The 19,445-nt window shown below is 36.3% G+C and overlaps 1 protein-coding gene across 1 annotated transcript in view; it reads right to left on the bottom strand.

Annotated features, from left to right (window-relative positions):
* MRPL1 (mitochondrial ribosomal protein L1) overlaps positions 1 to 19,445 on the bottom strand; it is a 112,465-nt gene that overhangs the window by 72,579 nt on the left and 20,441 nt on the right. The window contains exons 4-7 of the mRNA XM_037830060.1: positions 16,830 to 17,088; positions 14,343 to 14,426; positions 11,174 to 11,245; positions 8,497 to 8,608 (exon numbers count right to left, since the gene is read on the bottom strand). Coding sequence (XP_037685988.1) covers positions 8,497 to 8,608; positions 11,174 to 11,245; positions 14,343 to 14,426; positions 16,830 to 17,088 — 527 coding nt within the window. The remainder of the gene's footprint in view (positions 1 to 8,496; positions 8,609 to 11,173; positions 11,246 to 14,342; positions 14,427 to 16,829; positions 17,089 to 19,445) is intronic.

Raw genomic sequence — 19,445 nt, 5'->3', positions numbered from 1 at the left:
CCCTGTAAATCAGTATATAAACACACCTCCGGCAAGTTCTCCTGTCAAGCAAAATGAACAACCAGGTACATCGCTCAAAGTTCCGCCCACAGTGGGATTTCCCCTCACCACTGTCCTTCACAGTAATCCCAGAAAGAGACTAGAGTGCTGCAGCTGTCCACTTTTGGGTGGTACCTGCATATCGTACAGAACCATCTGTAAACCAGGCCCGGGTTTTCTCTTCCTCAGTCAAGTGATTGTAAGGAACACCTAATGAAGCCATTACTGTGGGCTAGGAAAGAGAAGGTAATGTAGCATGAGTAGGGGCCATGGGCATCTGGGCCACTTCCTCATGTAACTTACTTGTTGTGCCTTCAGGACACATTCAAGTCCTATCTCATATATACCATTTCCATTTTATGATGGAGTGCTGCTGTGCATGCCCAAATTTATGGCTTGCCAGGTCAGACAACACCCAGCTCACGATAGGCAATTCAGGTCTCATGGTGACTTGGTGACCAATCGTTAAGTATTCTGTCTCTACTAAGGTCCAGCAGGAGGCCAAAAGCTGTTTCTCAAAAGGAGAGTAGTTATTTGCAGAGAGTCATAAGGCTTTACTCCAAAATCCCAAAGGACTGTGTTGTGATTCTCCTATAGGGTCTGCCAAAGACTCCAAACAGCATCTATATTTGCTGCTGACACAGCACCATTGGATCAGCTGGATCATATGGTCCAGGTGGCAGAGCAGCTTGCACATCAGCTTGGATCTTTCACAGAGCCTCCTCTAGTTTTGGTCCCCACTCAAAACTAGAAGCTTCTCCGGTCATTCAGTAAATGGGTCTGATTAGCACACCCAAATGAGGAATATATTGTCTCCAAAATCCAAAGAGACCAACTAGACATTGTGGACCTTTTCTGGTCGTAGGAGGGGCCAGATGCAACAGCTTATCCTTCACTTTAGAAGGGATATCTCGAAATGTCCCATACCACTGGACACCTAAAAATATTACTGAGATGGAAGGCTCCTGTATTTCTGTTGAATTTCTCTTCCATCCTCTGACATGCACATGCCTTACCAATAAATCTGGAGTACTCGCTACTTCTTTCTCACTAGGTCCAGTCAACATGATATCAGTATAATGGACCAGTGTGATGTCTTGTCGGAAGAAGAAACGATCTCTCTGCAGACAACATTATGACATAAGACTGGAGAGTTTATATACCCCTGAGGTAGGACAGAGAAGGTATACTGCTGGCCTTGCCAGCTGAAAGCAAACTGTTTCTGTGGTCCTTACTAACAGCTATTGAGAAAAAGGCATTTTCCAGATCAGGAGCTGCATACTAGGCACCAGGGTATGTGTCGATTTGCTCAAGCAATGATACCGCATCTGGAACAGCAGTTGCAACTGGAGTCACCACCTGGTTAAGTTAAGATAATCCACTGTCATCCTCCCAGACCAATCCTCCAAGACCCATCTGCACAGGCCAAGCAGGGAAAGTTGAATGGGGATGTGGTGAGAATCACTCCCCCTGCATCCTTCAAGTCCTTAAGAGTAGCATTAATCCCTGCAATCCCTCCAGGAATCTGGTATTCTTCTGATATATTATTTTGCTAGGCAGGGGCAGTTCTAGTGGCTTCCACTTGGCCTTTCCCACCATAATAGCCCTCACTCCATGAGTCAGGGAACCAATGTGGGGATTCGTCAGTTGCTTAGTATGTCTAAACCAAATATACATTCTGGAACAGAGGATGTAACCACATAATCAGTCTGGGGACCCACTGGACCCATTGTGAGATGGACTTGAGCTAAAACTCCATCAATCACCTGACCTCCATAAGCCCCTACTCTGATTGGTGGACCAGAGTGACGTTTTGGGTCTCCTAGATTAACGTCACTTCTGAGCCAGTTTCTAATAATCCCTGAAATATCTGATCATTTTCCTTTTCCCCAGTGCACAGTTACCCTGATAAAAGGTCATAGATTCCCTTGGGGAAGGCTGGGAGGAAGACTAATGGTATAAATTTCTGGCATTGTAACAGGGTCCTTTCCCAAATGTACCTGGCCTTCCCCACATTCAAGGGGCTTTGTGTCTGTAAACTGTCTCAAGTCTGGGAATTGATTAAGGGGCCATGACTCTCTGTTTTAAATTAGACTTTTGTTCACTTGACCTAGAATTCTTCTGCTTATACAGATCAAACAAGAATTTTGTAGACTGCCCATCTATTTTATTTCTGGGTACCCCATGATCTACTAGCCAACGCCAGAAGTCTCTGTGAGTCAGATTATTTTTGACTGTGGCTTTGAGTCTGCTGTCCATTATGGTAGCCTCACCCATGTCGTCTTTGGCGATTAACCGCTACCACATGGCTTCTGCCAACTCGGGATCCAATCATCCCCACTGTTTTTAGGGATTAGCTCAGTGACAGCAGTTCTCATAGTATTATCTGACCTACAGAGAAGAGTGACTACAGAGCTCTTCAAGGATGACGGAGCTAGTTTCACAAACTTATTCCTCACAGTCCTGGTTAAAGGTGTGTCCTCTGGACATTCCTGGAGTGTGTAAACAGGTCTTCCACAATAAATCCACTCTAACATTCCAATCTCTCTAAGCCTTTGTATGGTCTCCACTACATTATTCCAGGGCAGTTCTGGTATTTCGTCCTCAGGTACTGTGGGCTACCTTTTGATCCATGTTTGAGCCAACCACCCAAACAAACTGTTAATGCCCTTTCTAACCCCTGGAGTTACAACATTGAATCAAGAATCTCGGCTTTAGTGGGCCCATATCAATAAATTCAGCCTGAACCAACTTTATATTCCTTCCACCATTATCCAATACCATTAATATCCATTCGCATGCATATTCCCGATTTCTGTCTATATAAATTGGAAATCTCATGCAGTTCTTATGAGTATAGCATACTTCCCCATAGGTCACGTTTTGTACCTCAACTTTTGGGGCCTGTTGGGACTTTAGTCTAGTTATATGCCTTGAAGAAAACAGTAGTGGTGGGGGTGGGTCATGGGAAAAATTAGAAGTATCCTTCAGGACATTCCACTGCATTTTCATCTGGTGCAATAGGATTAATCTCTCCAGACAAAGGATGAGGGCTATGTCCCTAGTGGAGGTGATTACAGGTTTAGCAGGTACTGAAGAGTTAATCTCTTCAGGTAGAGGTTGGATGGCAGGCTCCTCAGGGCAGACTGGAAGTCAAGAAGCTGTTTCCTCAATGCAGGCTGGAGGCAGGGTATCTGTCTCCTCAGGGTAGGTTGGAGACGGGCTGGCTCTTTCCTCAGGGCAGACTGGAGGGGGGGGGGCTGTTTCCTCAGGGCAGACCATTAGAGGTATATCTAGCAAAGACTCAACAGATACAGTTTTCCAATGTCCCCACTGCTATCATTATCAACCCATATGTCCCCATCCCGATTTTCAGGATCCCAGTCTTTTACAATCAATGCCTTTACTTTAACAGTGGACACACTGCAAGGCTGAGATTTTAGTTTATGTTGTAAATCTGTTACTCACACAGTGGGTCTGGTTTTCAAAGTTCTCAAGTCTGCAGCCACAGGAAATAAGATTACCTTTCAGGGCACACACAGAAAACTTTACATTTATCAAATGACATTTAAGTTGCAAATTTGAAGCCTTAAGCTCATCCCTTTCTTTTGTAACTATATCCAGCATATCTAAGGGCAATCAACCAACAACATTATACCTCTTAACTCCAAAAACTCTGTGAAGGGGTCAAAAACACTGTCACCCAGAGCCTTGCCTTGTACAAGAGTATGATTAGGAGAATCAAATGGTGATATTTTCATATCTCTATTGCCAACTCATACCCTGGACTGTCAGTGCCATCTTGATTACTGGAAATAAGAGTTATTAGTGCCTTTGAATCTAATCAGCGTAGAAAACCAACTGTAAAAGTGCATTTTAAGATTCCTTTCTCAAGAACCACTCTCAGCGCCAAGCTGTATTAGGGTTCTCTAGGGAAACAGAACCAACAGGAGATATCTGTAAATATGAGATTTTTAAAAGTGTCTCATGCAACTATGGGGATGCACAAGTCCAAATTCCGTAGAGTAGGCTGTGAGCTGGCAATTCCAATAAAGGTCTCCAATAAACTCTCAAGGAGGGGCTGGCTGGCTGAAGAAGAAGTGACATTCTCTCTCCTCCCTTAAAAATCTTCAACTGATTGGATTAAATCCAACCGATTGGATTCTCTCATTGCAGAAGATACTCCCTTACTTGACTGTAGATGTAAGCAGCCACAGATGCAATCAATTGACTGATGATTTAATAAACCAGCCTTCTGGTTTATTAACCAGCCATAAATGTCCTTGGTATAATGGTTAGGCTAGTGCTTTCTTGACCAGACAACTGAGCACCATCATCTGGCCAAGTTAACACATGAACGTAACCACCACAATAATTAAATGCTAAAGCTAAACCCGTTTATTTACAGCTAAAAAACGAAACTGTTAGCCCCACGATGGCAAAGACCTTGTCTGGTTTGTTCACAGCCATCACACCCAAAGTTTGACACACATAGATACTCAATGATTATAAATACAATTATTCTAACAAAAAAAATCTGTAAATTGTGGATAATCCACTCTACAGCTACAGTGTTTAGATTTTATATCTTCTATGAACTGAATGCTGCACTAAAGTTCATTTATTGCACAGATATTTGTTTAATACCTACTATGTTCCAGGTAGTATTCTAGGCTTGAGAATAGAGCAGTGGACAAAACAGAAAATGCCCTTGCTTGTAACTGAAGGAACCAAACACATACCCCCAAATGAAAATGTAGGATGCCAGGGGTGATACATCCTCAAAGGAATATCAAAGCACAATAAAGAGATATTCAGTGATAATGGGAAGGGGGAAGGTATTTACACAGGATTTTTACAGAGGTGCTCTCTGTTTAGAAGATATTTGAATGAAAAAATGAACAAAGCAAATAGGTAAAGAACACTCAAGGCCGATGGAACAACAAATCCAAAAACTAGTTTGAGGAACAGAAAAGAAACCACTACAGCTGGAGTAAAGAAAATGGAGGAAAGAGTAATAGAGCCAGCTGTACCAATAATTCATCTATAATAATTATAATAGTACTATCTTTCACAGATGGGTGGTTTTTAAACTAACACATGAACAGGAAAATTAGAATAATTTCAAATTGATTACTCAGCAGAAATTCTCCATTTTTTAGCATTTTTTCTTATATAACCAAAGAATTCTAATCGTTTCAACACTGCAAGCAATACTCTGAAATCACGTCATTCTATGAGTTAAAAATACTTCACATTTCATTTCAATAATTTTAACATCCATTAGTCTCAAGTATGACGCAACACCAGCTTTCTTACAGAAAGCAGTATACTACTCCAGACACAAATATCCTCTGAACAAGACTCTAACTGGAGTTCCAGTGTTCAACTCTAAGGGATACATGTTAAGAAGAATACACACAGGGTGTCCAATTTTCTCATCACATCCCTTTCCCTCCTACCTGCCAATAATTTACTATGGTATGAAAGAATTAAACTGTTTCCATATATGCCACAATACCTAACATGGACTATTATACATAATAGAAAATTGAGTCCATTAAGTCAAGATATTTTTCATATTAGAGAATATTTTGGTTACTAAGTACTAAGTAATAAATAACATTAAGAATTTTAAAAAAACAAACAATTTATCAACATAAACATATCTATATTAGAAAAGAAATAATTTCAGAGGACATTTATATTGATAGACAAAGCCAGCTGAAAAGCAGAATGAAGCCAAAATTCTTCAAGAGATTTTAAAAAGCAAGTTTTAAATGTCTTTTTCTTTAATGAAACAAAAAAGAAATACTGAAAAATGAAACCAAATGTGCATTTGAAAATAGGAGAGCTTGCCTACAGTTATGTAAGCAATTAAAAGAAAATGAACAAAACTGCAGCATTAAATGTGCTGCAAAATGTGCACATCAATCCAGCCAAGACGGTTACACCCACTCCCATTAATAAAAACTGAGACAAAATGGGAAACTAATGAGCTCAGCTCCAGGAGCCTGTTTGTTTTTTAATTTCATTCACTTGCTCAAAACGTACATTCTATTTTACCCTATAGTCTTTTGTTGGATATAAGGGGAATCAAATGTTCCTAAACAAGAATCCAAAGGTCTGAAAATGCAATGCAAGCTTCATTTGCTCCAATGCTCATCTGGTGTATTCTGTTTTAACGCTGACAGGTTAATCATTTGTCTTCATGTTTAAAACACAAATATTTTGCCACTGCTTTTAACCAGATTAAAGAGAAGGTGAAGAGATAATGTAGGGAAGGAAAAGGTCTGTTTTTTCCAAGGTGCCTCATTAAGCAAATGGAGAGGGGGTAAAAAACATACCTAGGTACCTGACTATGATATACGAAGTGTGTGATTCATTAGGAAAGTAGAAATAAAGTCAAACCCACTAACAAACATTTTAAAAGGAAACTTCTGTAATTTGGAATAAAGAAATAAGTTATTTGAAAACTAGTCAGACTGCGGGGGAAAAAGCACCAAATTTTGCGATGAAAATGGTAATAAAAAAAACTCAAGGTAAAGAAAGTAGAAGCCAAAAGAGTTATGCAGAGAATGGAAGCAAAGGTGACAAAAGTAATATCTGTGAAAAACCAGTTCACTATGCAAAGCAAGGAAATGAATAAGGATATTTCAGGTATTCAGTTTCAGTTTTGACTATATTTAGTACTGTTTAGTTTTGTTCTGATTTGAACTTGAATGCAATTTATAAACAAAAAAAATTATGAGAAATATTTTCATCAAATCCAAATGAAATTCTGGTTTAATTTTTAAATGACGTTCAATTTTAGAACTTGCTTAGGAAAGAATACAATTCTAGTTCCATTACAACAAATACTACTGAAAGTCTCTCATAAAAAGCGCCAAGACAGTCTAATATCTTATAAGGATGTATGATTTAATGTAGGTCATCAAAATTAAATAAACAAAATTCTAACAAAACAAACAATTTTGGAGAGACCATTTGAATTTGCTTAAGCTACAGAACATAATCTATAATTCAGACAAGTAGTGACTATCAAGTGTGAAGAATTTCAGCAGGTTTTCTTTTTTTAACCTCAAAGCTGAAGACAAATCTAAAACAATTTTTAAAATGTGCTGTTTACACTAAAAAAATACCTATTTATACCACACATCCAGCAGCACCTAAAGCAAACTACGTCTGGGAGTGAAATTTTTCCTCCCAAATCTACTCCAAATCTACTCCATTTGTATTAAGGGCATCACCATAATAGGAGAGGTCCCTAAGCTTAAAAATCTCAGCATTGTGTGACTCCAGCCTTTTTCTCCCTCAATCTAGACTACTCAGTTGCAAGGTCCTAATATCTTTTACATTTGTCGTTTTTCACTCCAGTCGCATGAATGCCTTAGTTTAAACACTTATTATCTTTTATTAGTCTTTTGCAACTGTACCCTAAGTTGTCTTTCTGCCTCTAATTATGATCCTCACTGATAATATTTTACATATCCTTGCCATATTAAAACTCTAAAGAACAGATCAAGTCACTCCCCACTTCAAACACTTATAAGAGATTCTTGCCAAATATAAAAGTCCAGACTCATTAGCTCATCATTCAAGATCCTCCTCAATATGGTATCAATTTACCTTTCCAACACCATTTCATTCTCATTCATTTCAATGTGGAGGTTAACATTCACTATAGCCAAAAATAACTAATGGCTATTTTTTGTACCTGACCTTATATTTCTCACTTACCTCAATGTCTATGACTAAAACATTCCTTCCACTTAAAATAATATTCCCCTTAATCCACTCATCCAATTATTCCGGGTGCAATTTAAATGTCACCTCCTTCATGATGCCTTCTATGATTTCCCCAGCTACATGTCAACTCCTCCTCCACTGAACACCCAAAGCATGTTGTGAATTTATCATCTATTGCCTCACACTTAATAACATGGCTATTTATGTACCCATCTTATCTCTCACTAGATTTCTTAAGGGAGCAATGTCCAAAAGGGCAAAGTCCCTTAAGGGAAAATATCCTTAAGAAAAAATATCAGCAGAGTCATGCACAGAGTAAGCACTCATATATATTTGAATACTTAAATAAATGAACATACCTATTATTTTAATAAAGAAGTATAAATGTCGATAAAATAGTATGATGAAAACATACTTAGCGGTTAACACATTTCATTAATTTGGAGTTAGAATATAGCTTAAATGTAAAGAACTGCTATTATAAAGTAATTAGTATAAATGCCCCAAAAAAAGAAAAATCAAATCCATGTTTTCATATAACACAAAACTCAAATACAAGGACATACTATTTATTATACACATATATATGTATAATATACAGTATGTATATACAATATATATTATATATAATAGCACTTTTTTCTAACTAAATAAAGTTGATAAGAAAGTTGTTGATAGCATACTGAAATAAAAAGAATTCTTCCTTACTTTGAATAAGCTTTGGAAATTTTTTTTTCAGTTTCTTCTTTAATGGATTAAGTTCAGGCATTATTTCTGGGACAGCTACATAAAAGTCTGCATGAATTTCATCAGCCAAAATCTGAAAATCCAAAAAAAAAAAAAAAAAAGAGAACTTCAGATTATATGAAAAGCTTTCATCTTCTGAAAATAAATAATTTAAGTATAATGCAGTCATTTCTCTTACAATTCAGAAAAGACAATAAGCACAATTCTTTTGTTCAAACACAAGGATTATATGAATATATTTTCCAATAATGAAAACCATCAGAATCAAAGCATTTTCTGATGTTTTCATTTAAAAATAGCCATATGCATTTTTAAGAAAACACTTAATGGGTTCAATCCTTCCATGGGGTTAGGTTAGGCAGAAGTGTTATAAGTTAGAACCTGGTATTATGTACATGGCTCACAGAATCTCACAAAGTTTAATTCATCAAAAACTGAATGACCAACCAAAAATTCTGCAACAGGTCACATTTTCTGTAGCTGCCAAATTCACTAGCAGCCATACTGTATCCCCAAATTTAGAGTATAAAGAGAACTGCATCTGTAATTATTTTCACAAAGAACTTAAACTAAAATTTTCTTTATTGACAATTACTAAAAAATAAAAGTGGAGGGGTATTGTTAAAGAAAAGTTTACTTATAGTTTATTATTCAGAAAAGCAAAGAGAATAATATTCAATTTTAAAGAGACATTTCTAATTAATTCAGGCAAGAACTCAGCATAAATATTATACTACTATAATATTCTCCTCTTAAAAATTTAGTTGATTATTAAATGAGGTAACTTTTTGGAACCATACTGCCTGGCAACAAATATTTCACAAATAATTCTTTTTGCATGAAATCTTACCACAGCAAGATTGGGGTTGGGGTTACACAGTAAACCCTAAAATCTTGAACTAAACCAAAATTAAACAGTGCTGCTGGAATTATATCTTTCTGTTGCTGTTCTTTCTTTTTACAAATTCCTTATGTCCTAAATATATTTGGAAATATACCCCAATAAAGAAGCCAAATTTACTTTGAAATTACTTATGAGAATAAAATATTGTAGGAACAGAATTTCTCTTTACTTCCTAAATAACATATTGTATTCCCCTTAACAATAACTAACATTAAATGAACATTCATGTGCTAAACACTGTGCTAAATATTTTACATGCTTTAGTTGTTCAGTCTTCATAACAACCCAGTGAGGCAGGTACTAATATTGTCCACACATTCCAGATAAGGAAACTGAGAGCTCAGGAAGGACAGGCAAGTCTGTGCATTAGTAAAAGGCAGAGCCAGGATTCAAACATAGCAGTGTGGTTCCAGAACCAAGGCTCTTAACCTGGAAATACGAAAGCAGAGGCAATTCTGGAATGCCAAAGAAGTATATGGGATTTCTACTCCAAGTCCTTCAAATACTGATTCTATGGAATGGTTCTTAAAATTAAGTTACATAAAAAGTACATCTTGAAAATTATGCTAGAGTTATACTTAACATTACTGAAACATCTTTGAATAATACAAAACTATGGATGGAAATCATGTTTTTAGAAACAACTAAAAACATGAAATTATTTTAAAATCCCTTAGAATCAAGCATATCTGGAATATTCAAAATAAAATGAATTTAAGTAAGCAAGTAAATAAATAAAGGTATTAGAATGACTAAAGGTTCAATAAATTCATCCTACATTTACCTATCACAAGAATAAAACAGTATTTAAACCAATTCAAAAATATAAGAATGTGTAAAAAATATTGCAACCATGATACTATTTACAAAATTTTAGTGAATTTACTTCAAAACCTGGACATCTTCTAAAAATAAAATAAAATGGATGAGCTTTAAAAGATAAGAAGGAGTAACCTGCAGAATATACTGGTAATGATGCCTTATACAGGTAGCATTTTTCCTCTAAAAACAGATCACCACTGAGTTTCTTACAGAGAAATTCTGTTCCTGCAATATTTTATTTTCCTAAGTAATTTCAAAGAGAACTTGGCTTCCTTATCGGGGTACATTTTCAAACACATTTCATCTACTGAACTTAATGCCACATAACACTTTCCGCTCTATTACCATTACTTCACTTCCTTTTTTTTTTTTCCTTACCATTACTTACTTGAGAAGGTGCCCCTTCCTCCCACCTCTTTAATAATAAATAAATAAATAATAAAGTAGTTCTTGTTTTCAAAGGTATCCACAAGCTCTTTGTTATTTTCTAAATGCAAGCTATATAATCAGTGTCACCACCATGCTCCTGTGCCACTGTGAACTGAGTTGGCAGTCAAAGTTAAGAAAAACCAAAAGTTCCACGTTGTTTGAATTCCAATTTAAATCTCACAATCAAAACCACTAAGAGTCTTATTGCTCTTTCCAATCTATCCAGAAAACTCTCATAGACATAGCAAAGGAAAAAAAAATTCACAATATAAATCAAGCATAATTAATATCAGTCTGTCTGGATAGTTTTTCTTATCTTGATTTTTAAGACCCAAAAGAGGAGGAAAAATTTTCCATCTTCTGAAAAGACCTACTAATTTTTTATCAAAAGATACTGGTTATGTTCCACATGTAATAAATCAATGGATGGCAAAGATAACAGAACAATCCATAAAATTAATGAGCATGGAAAGAATACTTTACTTTTTGAATCAGGTTAGTTCCTCCTGCAAACGCAGCTCCGTTTTCTTCTGCCATTTTAATTTCTGATGCATTCTGCCAGAATACAGTAGTTTGAATATTAATCCTTAACTAGCAACAAATTCAGTCTGCTTTCAAGTATCTTGTCAGAAACAATATCACAAATTCAAAATAAAATTGTGAGTTTTTATTTTTAATTTAAAATGCATCAATTTTCAATTAAATGCATCAGAGATAGTAAGTCCTGAACAGGTCTTAGTTTGTAGGTTATTAAGATGTTTCTTGACTGACATATGAGGAAATACATTAAAATGGCATATTCGGAACCTACAATATCTCAACCAAATTCTCTACTGCTATCAATACATTGCCTTCCAAAAATAAGACATTAAAACATCTATTGTTTTATTAACTTAAAAAGAGATGTTTTATCAAACCAAAATAGTAGAGTAAAAAAAAAATGCTACTTTAAAAAGAAATGATAGGAGAGACGGGGCAAGATGGCAGCATAGGAAGACATTAAATTGCGGATCCAAGAAGCGCAGTATGCTCCAGGCGGAGTGGATCTGAGTGGGCCTATGCCAAGACACTTAATAATCAGATTATCAAACATCAGAGACAGGGAGAGAGTCCTGAGAGCAGCGGGAGGGGAGCGATCCATCACATACAGGAGAAGCTTGGTGGGACTATGTGCGGATTTCTCAGCGGGGGCCATGGAGGCAAGAAGTAAGTGGTGTGATGTATTTGAGATTCTGAGGGAGAGAAGCCACCGACCAGAAATCCTATGTCCGGCAGGACTGTCTTTCGAACGTGAGGGAGAGTAGGAATGTTCTCTGACAGGCAGACGGTGGGAGAGTTAGTGAACAAGATACCTGCTCTACAGGAAGTACTGGGGGGAACAATGCAGACTGATGGGAAGGGACGGGAGTGAGAGGGTTTGGAACATGGTTTTGGGTGTTGGTAGCACAGCAGTGTAAGTACACTAAACAAAGATAACTATGAATATGGTTGAGGGAGGGGAGTTGGGAGCATGTGGGACACCAGAAGAAAGGAGGAAGGATGAAGACTGGGGCTGTGTAACTCAGTGAAACCTAGAGTGTTCAACAATTGTGATAAAATGTACAAATATGTTTTTTCATGAGGGAGAACAAATGAATGTCAACCTTGCAAAGTGTTGAAAATAGGGAGGTACTCGGGGGAAATACAATCAACGTAAACCAGAGACTATAATTAACAGAATCATTGCATTGTGCTTCCTTTGGTGTAGCGGAGGCAGTATATCAAGGTGAATGCAGATGGGAGGGGGGCATAGGAGAGAGGTGTGGGACTCCTGGCATTGGTGGTGTTAGTCTAACTCTTTATTCTACTTTGATCTAAGTTTATCCTTCCTTTCGCTGCTTCCTAGCTGTCATGTGTTTTTTTTTCTCTCTCTTTTTTCTTTTTCTTTTGCCTCTCTACCTTCTTTGACTCTTCCTCCTGCTTTGTGGAAGAAATGCAGATGTCCGTGTATAGATAGTGGTAAGGGTGGTGAACTCATGGATATGTGACTGAACAGGGAACCATTGATTGTTTACTTAGGATGGAATGTATGGGGTGTAAACAAAACCTTCTTATATAAAAAAAAAAAAATGGGTTGATGACAAGACTTTGAGGGCAGTATACTGAAATGGGCCAGACACATGGGGACAAATATTGCAGGGTCTCACTGATGGGAACTAATTATGCTGTGTGGGCTCATAGACATGAAATATAAGTTACCAAAGTGTGGAGCGAGGCTGGAGAATGGGGAGCGGTTGCTTAGTATGAACAGAATGTTCAACTGGGTTGAACTTGGGTGTTTGGAGGTGGACAGAGGTGATGGTAGTACATTGTGAGGGTAACTGACAGTGCTGAATGGTGTGTGAATGTGGTGGAAGGGGGAGGCTCAGTCATATATGTCACGGGAGGAAGGGCTGGAGGTTAAAAGATGGGAATGTGTGGAATAGTGAACCTTGTGGTGGGCAATGTCCGAGATTAACTGTGCGGGTATTGGAAATCTTGTGGACCGGAACAAATGTATGACACTATAGCTGGAGGTTGATGATAGAGGGGCATATAGGAGGAAATAATGTGCCTATTGCAAACTATATACTACAGTTGGTTGTGTTTCAGCGTTCTTTCACGAACGGTAGCAAGTGTTCTGTGCCAATGCTGCAGGTCAACAATGGACAGGGATGGTTAAGGATATGGGAGGATTTGAGTTTCCTTTTTTTTCCCCTTTATTTCTTTTCTGGAGTAATGAAAATGTTCTAAAAATTGAACAAAAATTAATTGTAGTGATGGGTGCACAGCTATATGATGATTGTACACTTTGGATTTTGGATAATTGTATGGTATGTGAACAACCACAATAAAAAATAAAAAATAAAAAAAAATAAATGGGGGAAAAAAAAAGAAATGATAGAAGCAAAATTCAGACAGGTGTCTGAAAAATTCAAAAGAAAAATAAACAATATTAGTTATTTCCTTTCCTTATGTTCTATGTATGCCATTTGGTTTTACTGTGAAAATATAACACTTCCTTAGTCACTAACACTTTGTGGCATTCTAATAGTCCACTTTTCTGGGAAGAAAGTAGAAAGTTTTCTTCTTTGAAAATAAGGCAGAGAAGATTTTTACGATGCCTCAAGTTTGATTTTTAAATGGGGAAAAATCAAAACACTTTACAAATTTACAAACACTTAAAAAAGAAGTTTGTAATACAAAAAGATTTACATTTTTCAAAGAGTTGTATTACTACATATTATATAATTGACTTTCCAGAGTAGATATTTTTTAAAATTGTGATTTCAATGTCTATATAGCACTAAGTGGCACCATTACTTTAAAGTAATACTACTGTTATTTGAGAAGGGGAGTTTGAGTTGGAAGCAGGAGTTAGGATAAATTCTGTACTTCTCTTCATTTTATGTGTTGTACTAGGAATGATGAGGCTATAGGTCTAGTTTAGCTCTTTCACAGACTAGTATTATAACATCAAGTAAGTCATTTAACACTCTTGAGCTTCAAATAGGAAAATCAGACTAGATGAATGCTGAAATTTTCTCTACTTCTACTATTCAGTTATTCTAATCAGTGAATAATGTGATACATAAAAAAATAAATGATATAAAAGTTGACAAAGTTTACTCACCCCTGTAAATACAGCAACTTTATTGATTTCTGAAGTGAATGGGTATGGAAAATTAACAACACTGGCAAATGGTTCCACTTTTTTCTAAATACACAATGGGGAAAAATAATTACAAAAAGTTTATTATTTCTGTATCTCTCATATTCTGTAAAATACAGAACTGGCATATTTTGATTTTAGTGTTTTGATTCTACCATATGTCATCTGATTAATCCAGATCTATTCACTGATTACAGTAAAAGGAGATTGTATTTCTTTTGTAAGAAACCACAATGAAAATCTAAATCTCTCTTCCCACCTCTAGAGTTCCATGGCACTTGGCTTTTATCTTCATTGCACTGTTATATATTACAAGTTGTGTATGCATATCAATACCTCCCCCACCACATAGTACAATACTTTTCACAAGACACATGTCTATAAATGATTGCCACATTGAATTAAATTTAAAAGATCATTTAATTTTCTGATACCATCAAGAAGGACACCAATACAGCTGGACTTACTGAATAAGAGACAATATTCAATTGATCTGCTCAGCAGGTCACACATAACTCCATCTTTGGCTCTAAACAATCAGGTAATATAAACTCTAGGTCTGAGACAGAATCCCAAATCTGAAAGGCTCTCTTGAGTGGGTCTATTTTGAAATACCCTGGATTATTTATTATCACTTTCAGATATATTTAGGAAATTAGCTGGAAAATCCAAAATAAACAGTAGCAGCATTTGAGGTACCCTTATGCAGATAGAGATTCTATAAGGTCTTAGAACTAGTCTGTTCAGTCATTTGGCCAAAGACATCTCTTAGTGAGACTTCACAGAGAAACACATTCTAGACCCACAGTTTTGGAGCAGCTTTAAGCTCTAGAAGAAAAAGAAAAGGAGTTCTACCTCTAATTAAAAACTGGTTGAAAGTGATGGAAAAATTATGTTTTCAGAAAAACTTTGAGCAGAAATATTCTCCTGAGGATTTTTCAGAGAAGAAGGCACAAATTCTTAAGGACATGCTTAAGTTTTATTGACTGCCATTCCTTTGCCATTAACATGTCTCAACTGGTTTTAGTAAATTTTTCAGTGATGAACAATAATAGCATACTAGAGAATACTGGCTTGTTGTGCAAGTATTCTACGAAGAACAAAAACTGCCTTAAGAAAACAACAGTATCTTTTCAATGTTACCAATTTATAAGTGACTTCCATTTATGACATGAAGTTTGTGATTCCAGAAGACTTCGTTATGAACTACATTAATGATTGACTGGGAAATTGATCATCTTGGACACTACAAAATTTGGGAGGAGGGAGGAACTAACAGTAACACTGTGGTATAAAATTTTAAAAATGTAATACGGGTATCAGAAACCTCTAGTAAGTGAAAACGAGGAAATGAAACAGACTTTGGTTAAAATTTAACTATGTCCCCTACTCTGTGACCTTGAGCAAGTTATTTCATTTTCTGTACCTCAGTGTCCTCTTTTGAAGTTGTTATAGAATTAAATGAGAAAAGGCATGTAAAGCAATTAGCATTGTGGCTGGAACACAGAAAGTTTTCAATAAATGTTGGTTGTTATTAAACACTCACTAAATCCTTTATATGCATTATTTCATTTAATCTTCACTACAACCATACAAACTAGGCATTTTATTTTGCTTTAGAGATGAGAAAACTGAGCTCTGAAGAAATGAAGCAACTAGCCCAAAGTCACAGAGCAAGTAACTAGTGATGGCAGGATTCAAGTTTGTGTAATCGTGACGGCAGAGCTCATGCTCTAAAACACTAGGCTGTACTACCTCCTCCCAAGCGGTCTATTGTTGCTGAGGTTGTTAAATTGCATTCAAAAACTTGTATCTTCTAGTTTGAAAACAAAAAAAGACACCCTCAGAATAAAAATTAAATTATCAATTCTAAATAAGTTGGATTTCTTAAGGTGAGAATCATATAAAATGTAGGGCTATAATGGATCACAAAGCTAATCTAGGGTTTTTCCTACTTTTACAGGTTTTACAAACAAAAATCTCACATGGAGCTCTATTATATAAGCAGGTAAAGCAGATAAATTCTGATTAAGGCAAGAGTGAGCAGCCTTACTTAGCCTCAACCTAGGATTCCAAAAAACACTGTTATCTAGAAGCCACTGAGCTAATTCAAGGCCCTCATTTACAGAGAAGGAATATGACACCCAGGGAAGTTTAAGAAACTTTCCAAAGTTACAGTAATACCTCAATTAATTTCAATCTACTACTTGGGCTAAAATTTATACCAGTGACTTTTTAGGGGACTAGATGTGTGTTTGTCAACTCTCCAAAGCCTTTCAACATATTTTATATTTGGAAAATTAAGTAACAAACATAGTTTTCATAATATTAAATACAGAAAGCATGAGATTTTCTAATAATTACACGGGAGGCAAGAATTTTTAAAAATTAAGAAATGTGAATTCATACAGCCACTGCTTACACAAAAATTTATTTGAGTCTACATACCTTCTTTTCCAATGCCATATCCAGTGTCAAATCAAGATAAACACCTTGCTTTGGATTTGTAAAGTCAAGAATTTGAAATTTCTTAAGTAAGTAAATAGCTTTCTCCACCTCGTACATCAGCCTTGGGTATAAGCGTTTTAAATAGACATCATCCTCAGGCTCGCTTTCTATATAGGGGTATGACTTTATTTTTTCTATATCATCCTTTTTATCATCTGATGCTTTTTCTTTGGGGCCTTTTTTTGTTTTCTTTGCAGCTCTTTAAAAAAAAAGATAAATTCAAGAACAGTTATCTCACTATGTAATCCAAGACACAAAATTTAAAAATAAGCAACTGTCTGTAAGATACAAAAATATAACAAGAGAAAATTTAGTTCATTCAAAAGCATAGATTGCTTTAGTTTTTCTAGTTCAACCAATATTAAGTGAACTCTTGCGCCGTCCGCAGCTGATACAAAGTTAAATGAGGCATAGACTGTGCTCTCCAGAAACTTACAGAGGAGTGGAAGAGACAGGCAGGCCAAGAGATAATTTCAATATAAGATAAGTATTATGAGACTGTTATGGGATACCTAGGGAAAGGACACTTAAATCCAGCCATGGAGGTCAGGAATGGTTTTCTGAAAGAGAAGACCCCAATGCCAATTATTTCTTGAAGGATAGGGAAGAGGCTAAATCCAAGAAAAATAAAAACATTTATCTCTACAAAGACTTGTACATGACTGTTTACAACAGCATTATCTGTAATAGCCAAAAAGTAGAAACAACACAAACGTCTATCAACTTTTGAATAAATACATAAAATGTGGTATATTCATACAATGGATTATTTGGCCTTGAAAACCTTCAAAGAAGCCAGTCATAAAAGACCACATATGATTCTATTCATATGAAATAGCCAGATTAGGCAAATTTGTAAAGACCCAAATTAGATAAATTGTTGTCTAAGTCTAGAGGTAGGTGGGGGTGGGGTGGGGGGCAAAGAATGGGGAGTGACTGCTAATGGGCATGAGATTCTTTGGAATGTAATGAAAATATACAACGTTGACTGTAGTGATGGTTGCACAACTCTGTGACTATACTACAAGCCAACTGAGCTGTAAACTTTAAATGGGCAAATTATACAGTATATGAATTATACCTCAATAAAACTATTATTAAAAAAAAGTTAGCCAGGCAAAGAAACAACAAAAAAAAGTACTGAAGCATAGAATAAAATGATATAGGAGGGGAGCTATTTTAAGTTTTGTATGACTGCAGCAGGACTTGAAAAACTGTTCCATAAAGGATCAGAGAGTAAATATTTTAGGCTTTGTTAGTCATAGGTCTCTGTTGGCAACTACTCAACTCTGCCCCTGTAGCAAGAAATCAGCCTTAGACAATACAGAAATAAACAAACACAGCTTTGTTTCAATACAACTTTATTTATGGACACTGAAATTTGAATTCCACAATTTTCATATGTCACAAAATATTCTTTTTATTTTCTTTCAGTCATTTGAAAATATAAAACAAGACTTATCTCATAAACAGTACAAAAATAGGCAGAGCGTTAGATTTGACCAACGGGCTGCAGTTTGCTGAATCCTTAGACTAAGAGTAAAGTAGAAGGCAGGAAACAGTAGGAGACGAGGCTGAAGAATCTACATCATAGAAGGTCTACTCTAGAGGCAATGAGAAGCCACTGAAAGAGTGGCATCTGTATTTCAGATAGAGCATTTGGGCTGCAATGCAGGGATGAATTTGAAGGAAGTAGAATTGGAGTCAATTAAGAGACTATTATCTCCCTTTCTTCCCAGGAAGATATGAAAGCCTAAACTAGAAGAGAGAGTAATAAGGCTGGAGTAGAGAACAGATTAGAGAAATATTTACCAGGTAAATATTAAAAACAGGGAAAGGGAAAAGAGAAAACTCTAGAAAACTTCTTAGATTTCTGGCTTGGATGACTAGGCAGAGAGTAGGATCATTAACTAAGAAATAAAGAAAACCAAACAGGTTTCTGGTGAGGAATTAGTCACAGAGATGAGTTCAATTTGGGGCAGAGTTTTAGTGTGTGGTAGATTGCATCATTGACCCCAATTCTCTTTAGCTTCTTCATTCAAGCCTCTTTGGTGTGACTTTGCAGTTCCTCCCACTAAAGGATTGGAGCATATTTCCCTGCCCCGATTTGGTCATGTGACTTGATTTGGCTGACAAAATAAAGTACTGACAGCATCCCAGTTCTGAGCCATAAGAGGCTTCATATGTTTCCATTTGCTTGTTTGTGCTTCTGCCATTTTTGTAAGAACATGCCTGGGCTAGCCCAAACATGGAAGAAGGAGAGACATGTAGAACACAACTGCCCAAGCTAGATTAGACAATTTTCAACTGACATACAGACTTGAGTAAGCCTGCCAAAATCATCAGAGACACCAAACCAAATCCAGCCTACATCAGCTAACCCATAGATGTGTGCAAAATGATAAATAATTGTTGTGGGTGGTTTGGTACATAGCAAAAGTTAACAAGGCACTTACAAAATAGCTAAGAAAATATATTCAACAGGTAATTGCAGGTAAGAATTTGAAGAACAGAAAAAAGACAGAACTAGAGATGCTATATTGTCTCGGCATTAAT

The sequence above is a fragment of the Choloepus didactylus genome, chromosome 3 (assembly GCF_015220235.1).
Source record: "Choloepus didactylus isolate mChoDid1 chromosome 3, mChoDid1.pri, whole genome shotgun sequence".
Classification (NCBI taxonomy): domain Eukaryota; kingdom Metazoa; phylum Chordata; class Mammalia; order Pilosa; family Megalonychidae; genus Choloepus; species Choloepus didactylus.
The sequence above is the reverse complement of the archived record's forward strand: the minus strand, read 5'-3'. Positions and strand labels throughout refer to the sequence as shown.